Source organism: Paralichthys olivaceus, chromosome 23, assembly GCF_024713975.1.
Source record: "Paralichthys olivaceus isolate ysfri-2021 chromosome 23, ASM2471397v2, whole genome shotgun sequence".
Lineage (NCBI taxonomy): Eukaryota > Metazoa > Chordata > Actinopteri > Pleuronectiformes > Paralichthyidae > Paralichthys > Paralichthys olivaceus.
The window spans coordinates 3,967,088-3,983,565 of record NC_091115.1 but is presented as its reverse complement, the minus strand read 5'-3'; the positions used below and the strand labels follow the sequence as shown (position 1 = coordinate 3,983,565).

The 16,478-nt window shown below is 44.5% G+C and overlaps 1 protein-coding gene across 3 annotated transcripts in view; it reads right to left on the bottom strand.

Annotated features, from left to right (window-relative positions):
• ptn (pleiotrophin) overlaps positions 1–16,478 on the bottom strand; it is a 34,758-nt gene that overhangs the window by 5,589 nt on the left and 12,691 nt on the right. For 2 of the 3 annotated variants that reach the window (XM_069519735.1, XM_069519733.1), the window contains exons 2-4: positions 5,378–5,472; positions 4,694–4,867; positions 1,869–2,030 (exon numbers count right to left, since the gene is read on the bottom strand). In XM_069519735.1, the coding sequence (XP_069375836.1) occupies positions 1,869–2,030; positions 4,694–4,867; positions 5,378–5,471 (430 nt within the window). In that variant the 5' untranslated portion in view covers position 5,472. Of the gene's footprint in view, positions 1–1,868; positions 2,031–4,693; positions 4,868–5,377; positions 5,473–7,846; positions 8,007–16,478 lie in introns of all 3 variants that reach the window. The other variant, XM_069519734.1, reaches the window with a different exon arrangement.

Genomic DNA, 16,478 nt, shown 5'->3' with positions numbered 1-16,478 from the left:
GTGTTAGAGTTGTCAGCGCTGCAGCCGCAGACATCCTGGAGCAGCGGCACCGTCTCAGATGTGTTTACACTGTCTTATCTTTATAATTTGGGGCCTCGTGCGACTCTGGTTGTTTGATGAAGTGACGGTAAGGTTACGCAAACTCCGCATGCAAACGCTGTGTGCACACATGTCATCTGCCGAGCGTGATAAGGTCGCAGTTTATGACCATTGGCAGCATTTCTGCACTCATTATTATCCTGTTTGGACAATGGGACACCAACAGTGGCTCCATCGCATCCTTGTTTGCACAATTAACAAAAGGGCATTGAGTCACTCTCCTCACCCGTTTTCACAGCGACCCCTCCGAGGAGACGGTGATATGCTCTACACGTGTCCACACATTATTCCATATATTCTCCTATTAGTTAAATTCTTGTGTCAACTCAGGTTCTCTGACAATTCCTCATTTCCCGGGAAACGTGAGAGGAAAGGAACATAAAAAAGAGAAGCTCCCTGACTTCAGTGTCTTTGACGTGACTGAAGAAAAGGTAAGAGCATGTAATTACAGCTGAATAGTGAGTTAACCTCTTCACCCCGGCCTTAACACTGTCACTCAGAGCTTCAACTTAGCACTTAAGTAGGTGGATTTCCATTCTGCTGATGGTGCCTGATGTGAATAAGGATCACGGCCACGTTGCCTCAGATTAAATCATTTGCAGGGGTTTGTCGGATTTAGCAGAGAGACAGTCGGACCGAGACGAGATAAATATGTACCGAACTCACACACTTATAATCACAAAGGGAGAAAGAGGTTGACGCACATGTGGAAATTATTCTGAAGTTGATTTATCTGAGTTAAAATGAAATTCAGACTCTGTCTTTTCTTTTTCTTTTTTTTTTTTTTTTTGGCCACTGTGTAAAAAAATATGAACATCAAACGCCACGAGATATTTGGAGCTCGTCAGCAGGAAGATCATGAGTTCAGCTCGAGAAACAGAGACACGCGACTGGTAAACATCCCTTCGGCTATAATTAAAGAAACAAACCAACTAATCTAACTTTCCCCCCGCAACTGTTTACAATAATTTGACAGTGCGAGAAAGTGCTCGGAATAATTCCCCTCTGAAGTCGTCAGTTCTGCTTCGGCACGGGTTTTTTTACTTTTGATCCAAATCAATCTCGTATCACGTGAGCGTAAACATAAATATTTCCAGCCTTCGAGCCGCGGTCCCAGCACAACTCCAGCTCCCCCCCGTGAGGCCGCGCTTCAACTTTGGTTTGTCAGAGAAAATACTGCGTTTTGTCTTGAGTGAATTTGAATTCATGAAAATGTATTTCAGCGTACACAAGGTTCTGTTCGGTACAGAGTGATGGATTCCTTTTAATAAACGTTATTGTGCCGACGTGTTTGGCAGAAGAGGCTTCTTCCTCCGGCCACACAAAGGAAGGAGACACATCTCCAGAGAGCACTGGCACACCAGGCACTTATTTTGCATCGGTGTTGGTCTGTAATGCATTTCACTAATTGTGTTTGTGTCTAAGAGATTACAATTTAAAATGAAAAGCATTGGAGGAGCGATGCAAAACTGTATTTACCCCAATCAGGCAAATGCAGATGTGTATCGTGTCTGTAATCTCATTGCCTGCAAAAGTTAATGCAGCGCTACACTAAGAGATGTAGTTTCCCAACTTCAAAGTGTTGTCATGCTCTCTCCTATCAGATGATCCTAAATTATTATCCGATCAACATTTGCTTTAGGTCGTCCTGACCTGGAGGATAGAGAGATGTATTGAAAGATGCTTTTTGGAACCCTGCTGTTGCTGACAGACTCAACATGCCCGGCGAGAGTTGCACTCTGGCGATCACTCATCCGCCCTCTGTTTACCTTGCAGCTTGGTCTTGGGGATTTTCCCACAGGGCTTGGTGGCTGTGACAGTGGTGGCGCAGGTCGCGTCCATGAGCGCTCGCTTCAGTATGCCCGTCCTGTTCTTCTTGCCCGTCGCCAGATCGCACTCCCCCCACGCCTGGAAGTCGTACTTGCATTCCCCTATAGCGCACAGAAAGAGAACAGACATTTAATTACGCTTTTGTTTTGGGGAAGCAGCTCCGAGGATTCTTGGTATAGACCCAACCGAGCAGAAAACCTGGTGAAAATGACACGTTGCAGCTTCTATATTTGTTTTAAACAGCAGCGAACTGCAATCAGTCAATGGAACGAGTCCATTGAGCCTGAGGAGCTGCGAGTCTTACTCTGTGAATGGCTGTTTGATGAGAATTTATAATTTATTTGGCTATTATCTGCATCCTATTAAATGAGAAGTGTCCAGGATCAACAGAGGGAGTTCTGCTAAAGCCCGGATCACGAGACGCTCTTATTAACGACAATATAAAAGTGCTGATTGCTGTTTGCCAACAGGAACAGATGGCAACTCATTTATTGATCTTATATCTCCTATACGATGGAACGTGCTAACAGATGAATGTAATCAAAACCCCCGCCTGGCTGCCGTTGAGCCTGGAAATAACGGACAGATACAATCTTAGCAGCAGAGCGAGTGGAAGCACTTACTGCAGCAACTCAAATAAATTTCACACATGTGCTTTCATTTGATATTGAATTTAATCCATCTTAAACTCAACCCCAGAGGATGTAAGATTGCTCCAGCGCGCAGCAGCAGTGGCTGTCGTATGGTAAAGAAATGTATTTTGAGGAAGTGTGCGTGTGTGTGTGTGTGTGTGTGTGCGTGCGTGCGTGCGTGCGTGCGTGCGTGCGTGCGTGCGTGCGTGCGTGCGCGCGTGCGTGCGTGCGCGCGTGCGTGCGTGTGTGTGTGTGTGTTGTGAACTGTCCCTCCATTATTTTGTTGCCACTCTAGCCAGGGCTCCCTCGGGGCCGTGACACTCATTCGCCATCTTCCTCCTACATGAAAGCGTCGGACGCCCTGTCACTGCCTCCGAGATCCCAGGGCGCTCATCAACAGGAGGAGAGAGGTGGGAGAAGGGGTGAGGAGAGGAGGGACGGAGAGTGGTGAGAGAGAGTGACAGGGCCATTGTTGTGGGAATCCTACAGGGACTTCATGAGCATCCAACTTAAAAAAAAAAAAAACAAGCCTCCGTACCTATAATTTAGCTTCCTGGCTGACAGGCAGCCCATGTCCTCTTTAAGGTGTCTCTCACACACACACACACACACAAGTAGTAAAAAGAAATGTACTCGCTCACTAACCAGATTCCCATCGGTGAAAATAACAATTCTCAACCGTCTTTAGAATCAAATCTAATGTTTCTTCAGGAATTCAACACAAACTGGACGTGTTACTGAGCAGCTTCACATTGTTATCTCACTCGAGACTATATTAAGATGGACAACACGTCTCCCCCCCGTCCCCCCATTATACTGAATGAAACCAAAATATCACGGAGAAGGGGGCCGCCATCTTGTGCTTCGGACGTTATCTGCCTCCAGAGTCTTTGGTTTGTCCGACTGTTCTGACAAATCTGTCTCCAAAATAAAAAGACACTGGATCTGGTTTCCAGGAAGCTTCATTTTCTACCGTGCAAGTGAGGCAATCATCACTCTTTGTTGTTTTTCTTTTCACTTTCCAGTCTTTTCCTTTCTCGGGGAACTTTCCACAATTCAGAGGCCAGGAGTCTGTAACTTCCTGCCACTTCCACAAAACTTGTGCTGCTATAATCTATATAGCCAGTTAGCTGGACCATTATTTCCTGCAGCGTGTTCATCACTCGTGACAGGCACATTGCAGAGCTGCAGGCTCCATGCCTGACAGGCCGTACTGGGGGAAACAAAAGTCCCTCAGGTTTGTCACTGTGAGACCTTTCAGCTTTGACGGCTGCACGCACTCCGAGTCCGAAAAGCAAATGACAAAGCGGGATGATTATTCCTGTTTTTTTATTTTTTCAATGACAATGCATCACGTCTTCGGCAGACGTTTCTGTAGGACCTCTAATTAGCAAGCTCTCTCCCTCCCATTGTGGAAGTAGGGCCATTGTTTGTGAGAATAACAGGCGACCATACATCATGTGGAGGTGTAGGGTGAGATGGATGGGAGCCAGCACAGAGAGAGGGAGGTCTTCAGGATGTGGGTGGAGGTGATCAAAATACTGATCTGACCAAACGTAGACGTTCAATAAGAGCAGCTTGTTTCCATTTGTCACCGCCTGAGTATCAAAGATGGACGATGACAGCTGACTGAGAGTGAAGCCAAAGCGTCTTGATCGTCCCCTGGTGGCCGGCTGCAGGATAGGTTATACTTTGTAAGTATAGTTTGGTTTTAAGAAGTTATTTGATGCTGTTTGAATTTCTGGGACTGACTAGTGACTGAAAATATTTAGAGGACCGATATTTATGAGTGTGTGTATTTGTTCCAAACAAGAATCCAAACCTAGTGAATTTAAATGTGTGTTTTAATTCTAAGGTGACATTTTAGTTCGATATTTGATGCTATAAAAATGTGATGACGACTGACACTGACTCACGATTGGTCAAATTCATGTCTCAGCAAGACCTTGATACCGAGACTCCAGTCCATGATCGTTACATCACAGATTCTGGCTTCACGAGATGGTGACCCCGGCAGCCATGATATTTTAGCTTCAATTTTTTTGTACAATGTGAAGTGTAAGGGAGTTGCACCAAGGTTTTGGAGACACATCATCCGTCGTTATAAACAGTTTGAACATTTTCTCTCTAACCTCCAAACTTCTTCTTCCAGTTGCAGGGGATCTTGCAGCGTTGGGTCTTGATGGTCTGCTTGCAGTCGGTGCCGGTGCGCGTTCCCTCCCTGGTGCCGAGTCCGCAGTCCCCTTCATTGGCTACGCACACACTCCACTGCCACTCGCCGCAGTCCGACTTGCGCTCCTTCTTCCCTGTACGACACAAACACACACTTTAACAACTGGAGTCTTATTGGACGGTTCAGGCTGTAAAAAAGTGTTTAATAAAACAGAACATAAAGTGCTACATGCAATGTCTGTAAAAGTATTTACTCTTGGACCTTTTATTAATATTACAAGGCAGTTCTAATGGGTTTTTGGTGCTTGTACTAATTTCCAATGCAAATTGACTTTTTCTCTTGAATTTAAATTAAACTACATGTTGTTCTCTTTACCCGAGAGGGATTTATCTGACTTATTTTCCCTTTTCTGCGAGATATTGCTCTTTGTTTCTGGTAAATTCTCAAAGGGGACAAATAACTTTAACCCCACAGGCATCCTCCTTAATTTCCTATATTTTGAAAAGTTGTGTCCACTTAAATAAGTTGTCACGAGGGACATTGTTCACGGCGGAGCCTGTGAGGAGAGATAGCATTGTGTGTCACTCCACTGAGGAAACAGTGCAGAGGTAATATGACAAAGTGCTTTTCCTTCAGCGTTTACCTTGTTTCTCTGCTTTGCCTCCTTCGGCGGCCATCACCGTCAGCACCAGGAGAGCCATCACAGCCACCCTCGTCCACTGCTTCTGTCCATTCATTCTGAGACAGAGAGACAAGGCGACGCAGTTAATTAGTGCGTGCTGTTCGGTGCATGTGTGCAGCGACTTCAGCGTTGTTGCATTTCAAAAAACTCATACATTTTGAGAGCCACCTAAAAAAACGCAGCAGAAGTGGACACATTGAGCTGCTGGGTGCAGAACAGAGAGGAGCAGAGAAAAGCAATACTGGTCTCATGAGAGCAGAGGAATGGCCTGAGGAACGTCTCATCTTGTGTCATTACCACTGTGCTGGATTCCAATATCAACATTGTGATGGTCTGCACTGTCAGTCACTGGTGTATTTGCTGTCAATCTCTGTTAAATCTTGTCACGGGTGGAAACAGTCGCCACACGAGTTCGATTTGACTCGTGGAAACCAGGACAGGAGTTTAACATGATTTGAATTCTTACGCTGCGGCCTCAGGAACGGGCTGCGCTGCCCAACACAGACTGGAAACCATTAAAAGTTCTCACGAGAAGAGTTTAAAGAAGGCCTCACTCTTTGATTCTACAAGAGTGACACAGAACTTCTTTGTAATTTGTGTTTCAATTAATCTTAACCTTCACTTTAGATGATAGAAAAGGAGATTACAGGTATCCAGTGTAGATTAATTGGATTGTGTATCCCAGATTTATGAATGATAGATTTTTTAAACTGAAAATAAGATAAGATAATAAGAGTGTTGATGTGTACTTTGACTTTTTGGTTTGGCCCATGTTTCATCTGGTAACACGGAAGAAGCAGCGTTTATATCCAGAGAATCTTTGGCTTCATTTTTAAGAAGCCATCATGTCCATGTCTGTCAACTGAGATCAGGCCCCTCATCACATAGACAAACATTTTCTGATCCCTCCACAGCATTCGACAGAAATTGGTTTGGTAGTTTTGGAGAAAGTGTGCAGACAGACAGTCGTGTTGAGGGCAGTAAATAACAGCCATTCTTATTTTCTGCAAAATAGCCCAAAGGCTTCTTATATTTTTCGAGTCCAAACAGAGTAAATGAACAGCACAGAAATGGCTGCAGAAAAAAAACTTGCACTTGCTTCACTGAGGCAAGAAAAGAGCAGAACGTCTGAGATGTCAAGTTAATCACCTGTCATGGAAGAAAATGTTCCCGGTTTCTCTCTTTTTCTACCATTATTTGCACAGATTCGATTTGAAAATTCAGTGTAGTTGGTTTAAAGGTTTAACAAATCAATCTACTTCTCCATATTGCACATCAGAATCCCCTTCATTTCATGATCCTCCAGCTGGATGTGGATCAGCAGCAAGCTGCCACTGTGATCCCCCTAATGCAGTGTGATTTAATTAGTGCCATGAACCCTCTACCTTCAACAACCCAGACTCCTCCATGTGTGTGTGAGTTTATTTATTCTCTGTGTTCAAATACCCGCATTTGTCATTTTTAATTAATCCCCACCCCGTTCCATTGTGTAACAAATTCACAATCCCAACTTTTCAGCTTCAGAAAAGTTGAGTGTGGTTTGTTAGAGGACAGTGAACCCCTCTGAAATTTAAATCAGGTATTCAAACCTTACATTTAATGATTAGATGTTGTAGCGGTGTCCCAGAAACTCGTTATGAGCCTCACGGCAGCGCCCGTACTTCATCACGGTTGTCTTTATACTCTTCAGACTGTGGCATTGCTGCAGACAAACCCTGTTTTTGATTAAATACTTCACTCCATCACTTTTGTGTTGAATCTTTAAGAGATTCCAAATCATTCATTTCCATAACCCCAAAAAAGATGAAAAAAAAGTTCATCCCAACCCAAAAGGAGCGCGCACAATGACTTCTAAGAGTTTCAGAGAGAAAACCCAATGAAAGCTGTGCGATAAGGATCGTTTTCCACGAGAAAGGCATTGCGGCCTCGCCGAAGATAAGAAAGTCTTTTCCTCGGTAAGTCACGCAGAGTGATGGGCTCCGGGTGCAGTGCTGGCAGAAAAGGGGGGACAGGGTTGATGACTTTGAATGAGCGCTTCATACAGGACGCTGAAGAGAGAAATAAATCTTCGGACTAAACTGAATTAACCGTTTCCTTTTGTAGCCAGAGGATCCTGCGAGATGACGGGTTCCTGAGGTCAGTAAATCAAATGGGAGTCTCTCACTCCCCGACCGTGTAGCTCCTATTTCCGGAGCACGATAGCTCCTATCATGGATGACGGAGTGGGTCGGAGCAGTTGAGTTGAGTATCATGTGTGCTGCCTGGTTAAAGCTCTGATCAGAAGCACTGGGGGGGGGGCCACCGTCCACTATGTTTAAATGTGTCATCAGAATATCTGCACCTCTCCACTTAGTGAGAGGAAGAAAAGAAGCTTTAAGAACAGTGATAATAACTAAAAGGGAACAGAAACATTTTTAAGAGATCTCTTACTTTGCCGATTGTTTAGCTGTGTGCAGAGATATTTTGTTTCTGTCCTCGACGTCACAATTTCAGCTGCAGTTCCATCAGGTTCTCTGGGAATCCATCTACTTTTTTTGTAATCCTGCTAACTAACAGCACGTGTCCTCCCGAAGTCTCAGCTCCAGGCAACCTGAGGAACAATAGAAGCGACCTGATATATATATATATAAAGAGAGAGAGAGAGAGAGAGAGCAGGGCTGATTGATGAATGAGGTGCACATGGGGAGAGCTCGGGTGACTGCAGCGCTGACGACAAGTGGGAACAGTCAAGTGGAGGGGGAGGGGAGTCAGGTGAGGGAGGGGACAAGTCTGAGGACATGGGTATGACGAGGAGGACAGGTGTGGGGGGGGGATAACTGGTTATCTGAGTAGTCAAGTCATTATTTTCAGAAAGTTTCTCCTGAAAGTGACTTGCAGGATTTGACCTTGCACCTTTTTTTGTACAGCGTACAGGACCGGGCGAGAAACGACCGGGTGCTTCTGTCTGAAATTGTGGTCGGCCGTCTTCAGGCTATCAGAACAGTTGTTAGAAACTTGAACCTCCCGACCTGTGCATAATCCTGGAAACGCTGCACTTTACTCTTTTTTTTAATTTCTTGATGGCGACTGGGACGTGAAGAGGATTTCAACATAGATGAACAAATTAACCGACCCTTAATGTGGAGGATGTGCAAATATGATCACATGTAACTTCTTATGATTAAGGTATAAATGGGGAAAGCAGAGGAAGTGAATGATTGCACGTGGGGAGCTACTTGAGCTGGAGTGTCTGTGTGGTCATGAGCTGGTGAGAATTAGTCCTATCAACTCCTCCAGTGGCCTCATCGAACCAAACGCAATTGTGAGTTCCTGGTGAGAGGAGTGGAGGGGATCACGGCAATACCAACCACAAATCAATGGCAAACAAACACACACACACACACACACACATAAGAAGCCCCGTAACTCCACAACACAATCACCAGATGCAAAAACACTCTCTCCTCTCTGTCTCATTAGGACTGACGTAATCCCTGCAGAGTATATGAAGGAGAATCTATTTATACTATCACATCCTCTTGCCTGCATCTAATACAAAGGCATGAGGCGATGGAGTCGACAGTGCAGCAATAAAGGAGGAACCAGTTTAATGAATCAATTATGAGGTCCAGGAAAAGGGAAATCACTTTGGTTATTAGTCGTCTGAGCCGAGTGAAAAGAGATTTCCGACGTTATCGTTCTGAGGAGAACAGATTTGTTTCTTTAAATTACACCATTAACCTCTCAGAAATCTGTTCTTGATCAGAGAGCTAATCCCAAAATACACAAGAGGAGGAGCCGCAGTGGCTCGGTGGAGTTCGAACGAGGGGCACAAATATTATCATAAGACACATGTTTGCTTTTTAATATCACTTAGCAGCAAATGAATTATAGATGTTTTTAAAAACTCTGCCCCTGGAGGTAGCAAATCAGAGAACGCAGTTTCTGAAGTGAAGTGTTTTCCTGCTCGCTTCAACTCCACCGTGCAACGTTCAGATTTGTGCAGACGGGAGGTGATCTCCCTTTGTTTTTAAATTTGTCACATACAAGGATTTGTTCCTGACTGACCGTGCAACAGGCTGGTGAGAATAAAGAAATGCACAACTCCTCGTGTGCTCCTAGGAAAAGCAGGAAGTTGGAGACAAAGCTTGCAGCAATAAGCATGTTTCATCTTGTGCAATAAGCTTTTCTTCACCCAAACTGTCCCTCTGGCTTTTCCGGCTTTTCGTGTCCATTTTCTGTTTCAGGTTTGAGTCGAAATAATTTGGCTTCACTACTGGAGAGCTCTCATGTCGTCCATCAGGCTGTCTACTGCCCCCAAGTGGCCGAAAAACTCTAAATTTGCTTTAAAGAAAAATTACGAAGTAGAAGGACGTAAGCACAAAAACAGATGCAATAGACTTTCACAAACTACTGTTCAGCTCGGTGTGGAGGTTATCTTAAAGGCACGGTGTATTTATTTTATGCAACGATTCATCTTGCTGCTTCAATAACAATTTGTTGTTGCTGCTACTTGCTTCTTCACCGCTGATGTTTCTTTCTTCCAAGGTTCTCGCTCTCGAGAACCTGCGCTGCATCGATGTCTGTCCTCCTTGTGAAGTCCGTGACCCTCACATGGTAAATAAGGTTGAAATAAATAAAGAAATTGAATTAAACAGCATCTCAGACTTGTTTCTGCTCCTATTAAGTCATTTTTAAGACGCTCAGAACAACAAAAGCGAACATGTTATTCACAAGTTTCTCTGTTTAGCTTTAGGTACAGACACAGAACTCTGCGTTGTGTCCTTGGGAAAAGTCGGGGGCAGAAAACTCCACTTCTAAGTGGCTTTCCCATCTGAGTAGTTGTGATTCAGAGGAGGAGCCGGTGCCTCACCGAGACACAGAGCATATTGAAAGGATTTATTTAGGACTTTCTCGCTCTGTGTGTTCCTTGAGCTGCGGCTTTTGAGAGATTCCAGCACAGATGAAATGAGAAGTGTATTGACTAGAGGAAGGAGGAAGAAAGACACAGGCGGGCAGACGAGTGTGTGAAGTCGGGCATGTAACGCTGGAATGCAGCCGCAAATAAACAGTGGATTAAAGAATGTAAAGCATAAGCGTCCGTGTCAAGGGTGACGGCGGGAATATGGATAACTATAGGATGAAGTCGTGTGATGGGAAGCTAAGAGGAACGCTGCCGGGAGCTAAAGTGCCTGCGGGTTAGATAACGACCGCCATTGAGGAAAAGTGATTCATTCCTCTTGGGGCCTTAATTGAGGCACGGCACCATTTCTCATGTGCTTAGGTGCAGATGATTAGAGGAAAATGCCACACATTTTCTGACTTGTGTTTCGTAAAGGTCAGACAGTGGGGGAGAGAGTGTGTGGAGAGGGTCCCCGCTATCTCTCAGAACAGCCCCCGGGAGGAGGCCCCAGGGAGCTGCGCCGGAACAAGAGCAGCGTGCGTGGTACTCTCTCTGCGTGTGTGTGTGTGTTGCGAAGTCTCAAACGGCGCTCGGTTTGAACGGCGACGCAGGATGACGAACTTGTTTAATCATAAGAACACAATAATAACGATGACAAACAAAAGCTTTGAGAGGGCATCGGAGCTGAAAATGCCAAAATTGAAGACTTATATTTACGCATGAATGCCTCCATTACACTGATCTTATTATATCTACGCCGCCAAACACCCACGCCGCGCCCCCTTTCCCTTTATCATTCACACACATATAAGGACATTATGAGCCTCACGCTGTCGACGCGACAATGAACTGCAGTGGTTATCAATTACCCTCCTTATTCGGATTATAAAACCGCACCACCACGAGCGAAGGCCGAGTGGAGTGCTCTTTGCAAATGCGACCGCACTCATCTCTCATCTCTTTATCTGTGACTCTATTCAGTCTGTTCACTGTGATATTTTAGTTTTCATGTTTTCATGTGCGGGGAAAAAAAGAGCTGCAGCCAGGGGGCCAGGGGATACAGTTCTCTCTGTGGAGGCAGGTTTGAGAATCACTGGCTCAGGGGGTAAAGATTTCAAACAAATATTAAAGAATGAAAGTGCAAGAAGATTGCTAATGTTTGATTTTTTAAAAAGTGGCAGAAGTGAATGAGTGAATGCTTTTAGTCTTGGACCCAAACATTCCTCTGTGGTGTTTCACGGATCGCTTCATGAACTTTAGCGCCACCTACTTGAGCGTTTGTAGGTTTGTTTTTGAGATTTTGTTCAACGAAAGGATGTGTGGACACAGATTGTTCAAAAGCTAAATTATCAGGTTCAGGTCCGGCAAGTACAAGAATAAAGCCGAACTGTAGACCAGTTCAAAAATACTTTAAAAGTAATTAAAAACCAGAGTTTATCTCCAATATTCAGCGGGGAACTTTTAAAATAGGAAGAATTCTAAACAGAGTTTGGAATCCAGGGATCAGTTAAGTTAATTTTGTACTTTTCCTCCAGGGTGCATGTTTTGCCCAAACAAACTGCTGACACGAGGTTTGATTTGAGCTGCACCCGAGTATCTGGCTTCTGCATTTACTAAACGTCAAAAGGGATCGCAGGCTAAACGCAGACGGATGAAGCACATTCTGAAGGAGGCAACGCGGTGTGAATGTTTTGCGTCAGCAGGTTTTGATCGGTTTCACACGGTCACCAGTTTGCCTCCTGACCATCAATCTCCATTTTTAAAAAGCTGCAGCCGATTCACCTGTGCGCCGCCTGCAGGCTGGGGGGGAGACGTCTCATCATCACACCTCACCCCTCTCTCCCCCTCTTCATTTGGGTGGCTTGAAATAGCCGGGCCCGATCCCCTCAGATCCCGGCTGTCTAACTCGTGGACCGGTTTCAGTCTGATCCTCCTCGCGGCCGCTGACAGCCCAGAAACGCCAAGAGCCTCCTTCTCTCAGGCGCCAGCTTCCTCCTCATAGGCCTCAATTTAGAGGTGTGTCTAATTGAACAGGCAACATTTGTCTTCGCGTGTGTGTTTGTCTCAGAAACTCGCTGAAGCATCTTGAGCCACTTGTTCATGAAAGTAGCCTTTGCACTTGTCCTCCTTCCTTCCTCTCTTTCACATCCTGTCTGCCCCTCGTTCTCTCACTCTCTCTCCCCGTCTCCGTTCCTCTCTCTCTTCTCACTCAGCGTATTTAGCTGCGAAGTATAAGGAGAATTTGTGTTTCTGTCCACTTGAGCAACGCAGCGCACATCTCAGCCTCCCTCTGTGCTTTTAATTCTGCTTGTAAACAGACTGTGGAAATGTCCGTATATATGCAGAGTAGGAGAGGCAGTGACAGCTTATTAAAATAAAGCCCCGGAAACACAGTGCTCTTGAAAGCGAGAACGCCCCTAATGTGTTGTGAACTGTAAGATGAAGAACGGTGCAGCAGATACGCCTGCCAGTCAGTACACAAGCTCATGAATAATTCAGGAAATAATGCAGAACAAAATCTAATATATATGAAGAACATGTTGATTTGTGGAGTTCAACATAATCGACAGGTTCGTCTCAAGATTTATTTCAGCTGTAATGAAGTGTTTGTATAAAATGTCTGCTGTGTGAAACCTGACGGGCTCATACATAAAATAAATCAGTGAGTCCAGACCGCTGATGACTGAGCAGAGTCAATTAGAAAGACGTGCATTCATTCCAGATTTATTTAATTTCCCCTCGACGAGATAGTCGAGTCTGTAACATGACTGAAAAAAGGGGCTCTGAGTTATTTCAGCATAAAAACATCATCACTTTTGCTACGAAACTGGAGGACGCCGGCAGGTAAAATGTTTCTGAGCGAACAATCACGACGCCAAAGCATCTGAGAAGAAGAAACTGTCCATTTATTTTATCCTCATGTGGCTCCTTCTCCGTTCCAAGACATGGCGTTCGGAGGTGGCGTCATTACCACGGTTACAATTAGAAGAAACACCTGCTAAGATTATCGCCCGATCTGATCTGCCCCCTGATACATACATGAAAATCATTTCAGGAGTTTTTGAGAAATCCCGCTGACAAACAGACAGATACCAATAAACACCTAACTTCCCTTGTGGAGGTAATAAAAACCAAAGGCTTTTATTTTTGGCTTGAACATGAATCAAAGTGTCTAAAGCACCTCTTGCCGCATAATCCACTTTTCTGCTCTTCCTCCATGTGCTCAGTGTGTTTCTAACACTCGTGGCTTTGCCAAAATCCATCTTTAAACTCCCTGCTTCCCTCCTCGGTCCAGATTCACACCTCTCCAAAGCCTTTTAAACCGATTGTCTTCTTTTTTTTCCCACCCACTTCAAGTTGACCACTGTTCTCCATGAAGGAGCGATTTACAAACTTTTAACTGCCACCTCTCGAGTCACGAGCAGGAGCAGGAAAACCACGGTTTGGCTTCCCACCCGCCCACTCCTCTGCTACGCTGCTGGAAGCCTTAATCCAAAATGATGGAGATCTGTGCACACTTGGATCTATAAAACTCTTTTATCACAGGATTACCTTATTTAACCTGTGTGTGGTTCTTTACTCTGCCACATGGTTGAGTTTGAACTTTACATTGATGTTTTTGCAAGTAAAGAATCTTTCAGGATTAATAAACCAAATAATTTAACAGCTTGGAGAAAAGGCTCAGGGTCATGGTGAAATAAAAAAAATGTCACTGAATAATTAAATTACAGAGGAAAACTTGTATACGAGTCGTTGGCATTGAGCTGGTGTAAAAATAAAAGTCACACTTTCAGACAGCGTCACACTGAAGGGGGAGTTTTGACTCATGATGAAGATGATGATGATGATGATGAAGATGATGATGAGTCGTATCGGGAGGCAAAGACAGATTCTGTGTCTCCTCTACCTGGAGATCGATGCTGAGAAATTGCTTTAAAGTCTGTATCCACAGATATTTACCAACCTGCACAGGTGTGATGTTTCCGTGTGTATGAGTGTGATAGCTGAGTGTAGCACCCCCACACACTGTTGTTTCTTATGATCTCCAAATTTGTTTCAGTGCCTCTTTTTTTAATCCCAAAAAAAATCCAATAATGTCATTTTAACAATCTCATATTTGCCTCAGGTGACATTTTAAATTTAAATTCCCCAAATTCCAAATGTTGTACCATTAAAATATCTTTTGTTGTTGTGCCCCCGAATCCTCTAAATATGTGACACTGCACCTTTAAAGCTTGAAAACAACCCACACGAGATAAAGGGCAACCATTTAATTTAAATGTGGGTTTCAAGGCCTTGATTTCTTTAAAACATCATGAAAAATGTAGAATTTCAAAATTCAAACATTTATTTTTGTGTCACTCTTTCAATTACGGCAAAACTGCATGGAGGGGGGCGGGGGGGGGATCTGACTTTGGAGCCCCCTAGTGGCTGGGCTGTACTAAGAGGTGCTACATGTCTGTGCTGTAGTGCCAATCTCCGTAACAATAACCGGTGCCGTCTCATATGTGCACTTCAGGGCCTCACAACCGGCGCAGGACTCCACAGTCTCTACACCACACACACCCTGAGATGAGATATTGCTCATCCTCTGGATTTAACCATGATCGCCCACCCACTCACCACGCCAACATCTCCCCACAGACCTTTACCCACCCACTTCCGCCAAGGCGGGCATCACGCGGCGAGGCTGAGACGGAGCACGACTCCGGCTGCCGGTGGAGAGATGACGCCCCCGGTCACCTGTAATCCCACACCGGCTTCTTACAAGAGAGCGTAGGACCAGATCTGAGAGCAGCCTGAGAATATTAAGACGTGCAAATGACCCTATGAATTAGTTTCTGTGGTATTTCTGCTCTCTTCTTTTATTGTAGCTTCCATTCTTGTGCTCCGTCTATTTCAAACAAACCAGATTCATGTCACCTGTTGGGATTTCATCGCAAATCTGAGCCAACACCGAACTGTACGAGACAATCTGCGGTTGAGAGCGAGAGAGAGAGAGAGAGCGAGAGACAGTGTCAAATCTTCTCTCAGGGGCCACGTATGGGATGATGGAGAAAATCAAAACATTTATTTATATGCAAATGTCACAGTTTATTATTTTGTTCACATTTTGTTGACACGGATCCTGCAGGGAGCCTTGTTTATTCCCCCCAAGCACGGAGTTTATGATAATTACATCGGGGTACAAATGTACATATGTTCATGTTCGGTGGCGAGTCTGGCTTGTTCAAATATATTAGTGCAAACAGAATACGAAATCAAAGCCAGATGTTTGTGTGTTGATGTCTGCAGGCAGAAGGGAGAAGGTGTGGATCTACACCACGCCCCACATAATATAACACAATCGAGCTTCAAGGTCAGGGGCTGGAAACGTTGCAGACGAACAAACAGAACCTGTGTCCTTAGGTTTTAGTTTTTTTTAATCCAAAACACATATTCCACAGTAGAAGATGAATGAGGTCTCGGGACGTACAGAAGGATCAGGTTGGTTGACCTCAGTGCTCCGGGCTGATAACTTGATGCCAGACCATTTAAAATGTAAAATCTTAGATGAAGAATTGTAATAATAAAATCTGTGTTTGCAAATTCAAAGACGGATTCATTTTCTTTGGCACCAATTTGTGTTTTTGTCCTCTTGAGAGTGTTGCCCAGTGACGTGCGAGACATGAAGACTTGAGTGAAGGAGATGCATTTATCTCATCTCGGTCGGAGGGAAACACATTCGCTGGGCGTTGCTAAACTTCGCGTTTGAGACGAGAGCGTTGTCCTGACATCACAGGCTTCGACGACAATGAGTGAGGGAGTGTGGGCAGATCCTGGTTATTCACTTGAGCAACACAAGTTGTTGTGGGCGGCTCAGACAGCTCTTCCCACCACGTTGAGGAGATGTAACGTCATGTTTGCAGTATTAGTGTCACACTGCTGGAATAGATCCTGCAGAATATATATATATATATATATATATATGTATATATATATATCGAGAAATACACATCTTACATGTCACAGGCCTTCGACAAGTCAAGGACCCTCCCTAACAATTTTTAACTTTAAAATAACAATAACAGTCGGACTCTCCCGCCCTTTGAGTCTCAGCATTACCTTGATATCCGTTCAATTTCAGGGATGACTGCAACAGAACCAGTTCGGCTCTTTTAATCACAAACCTGTGTGATT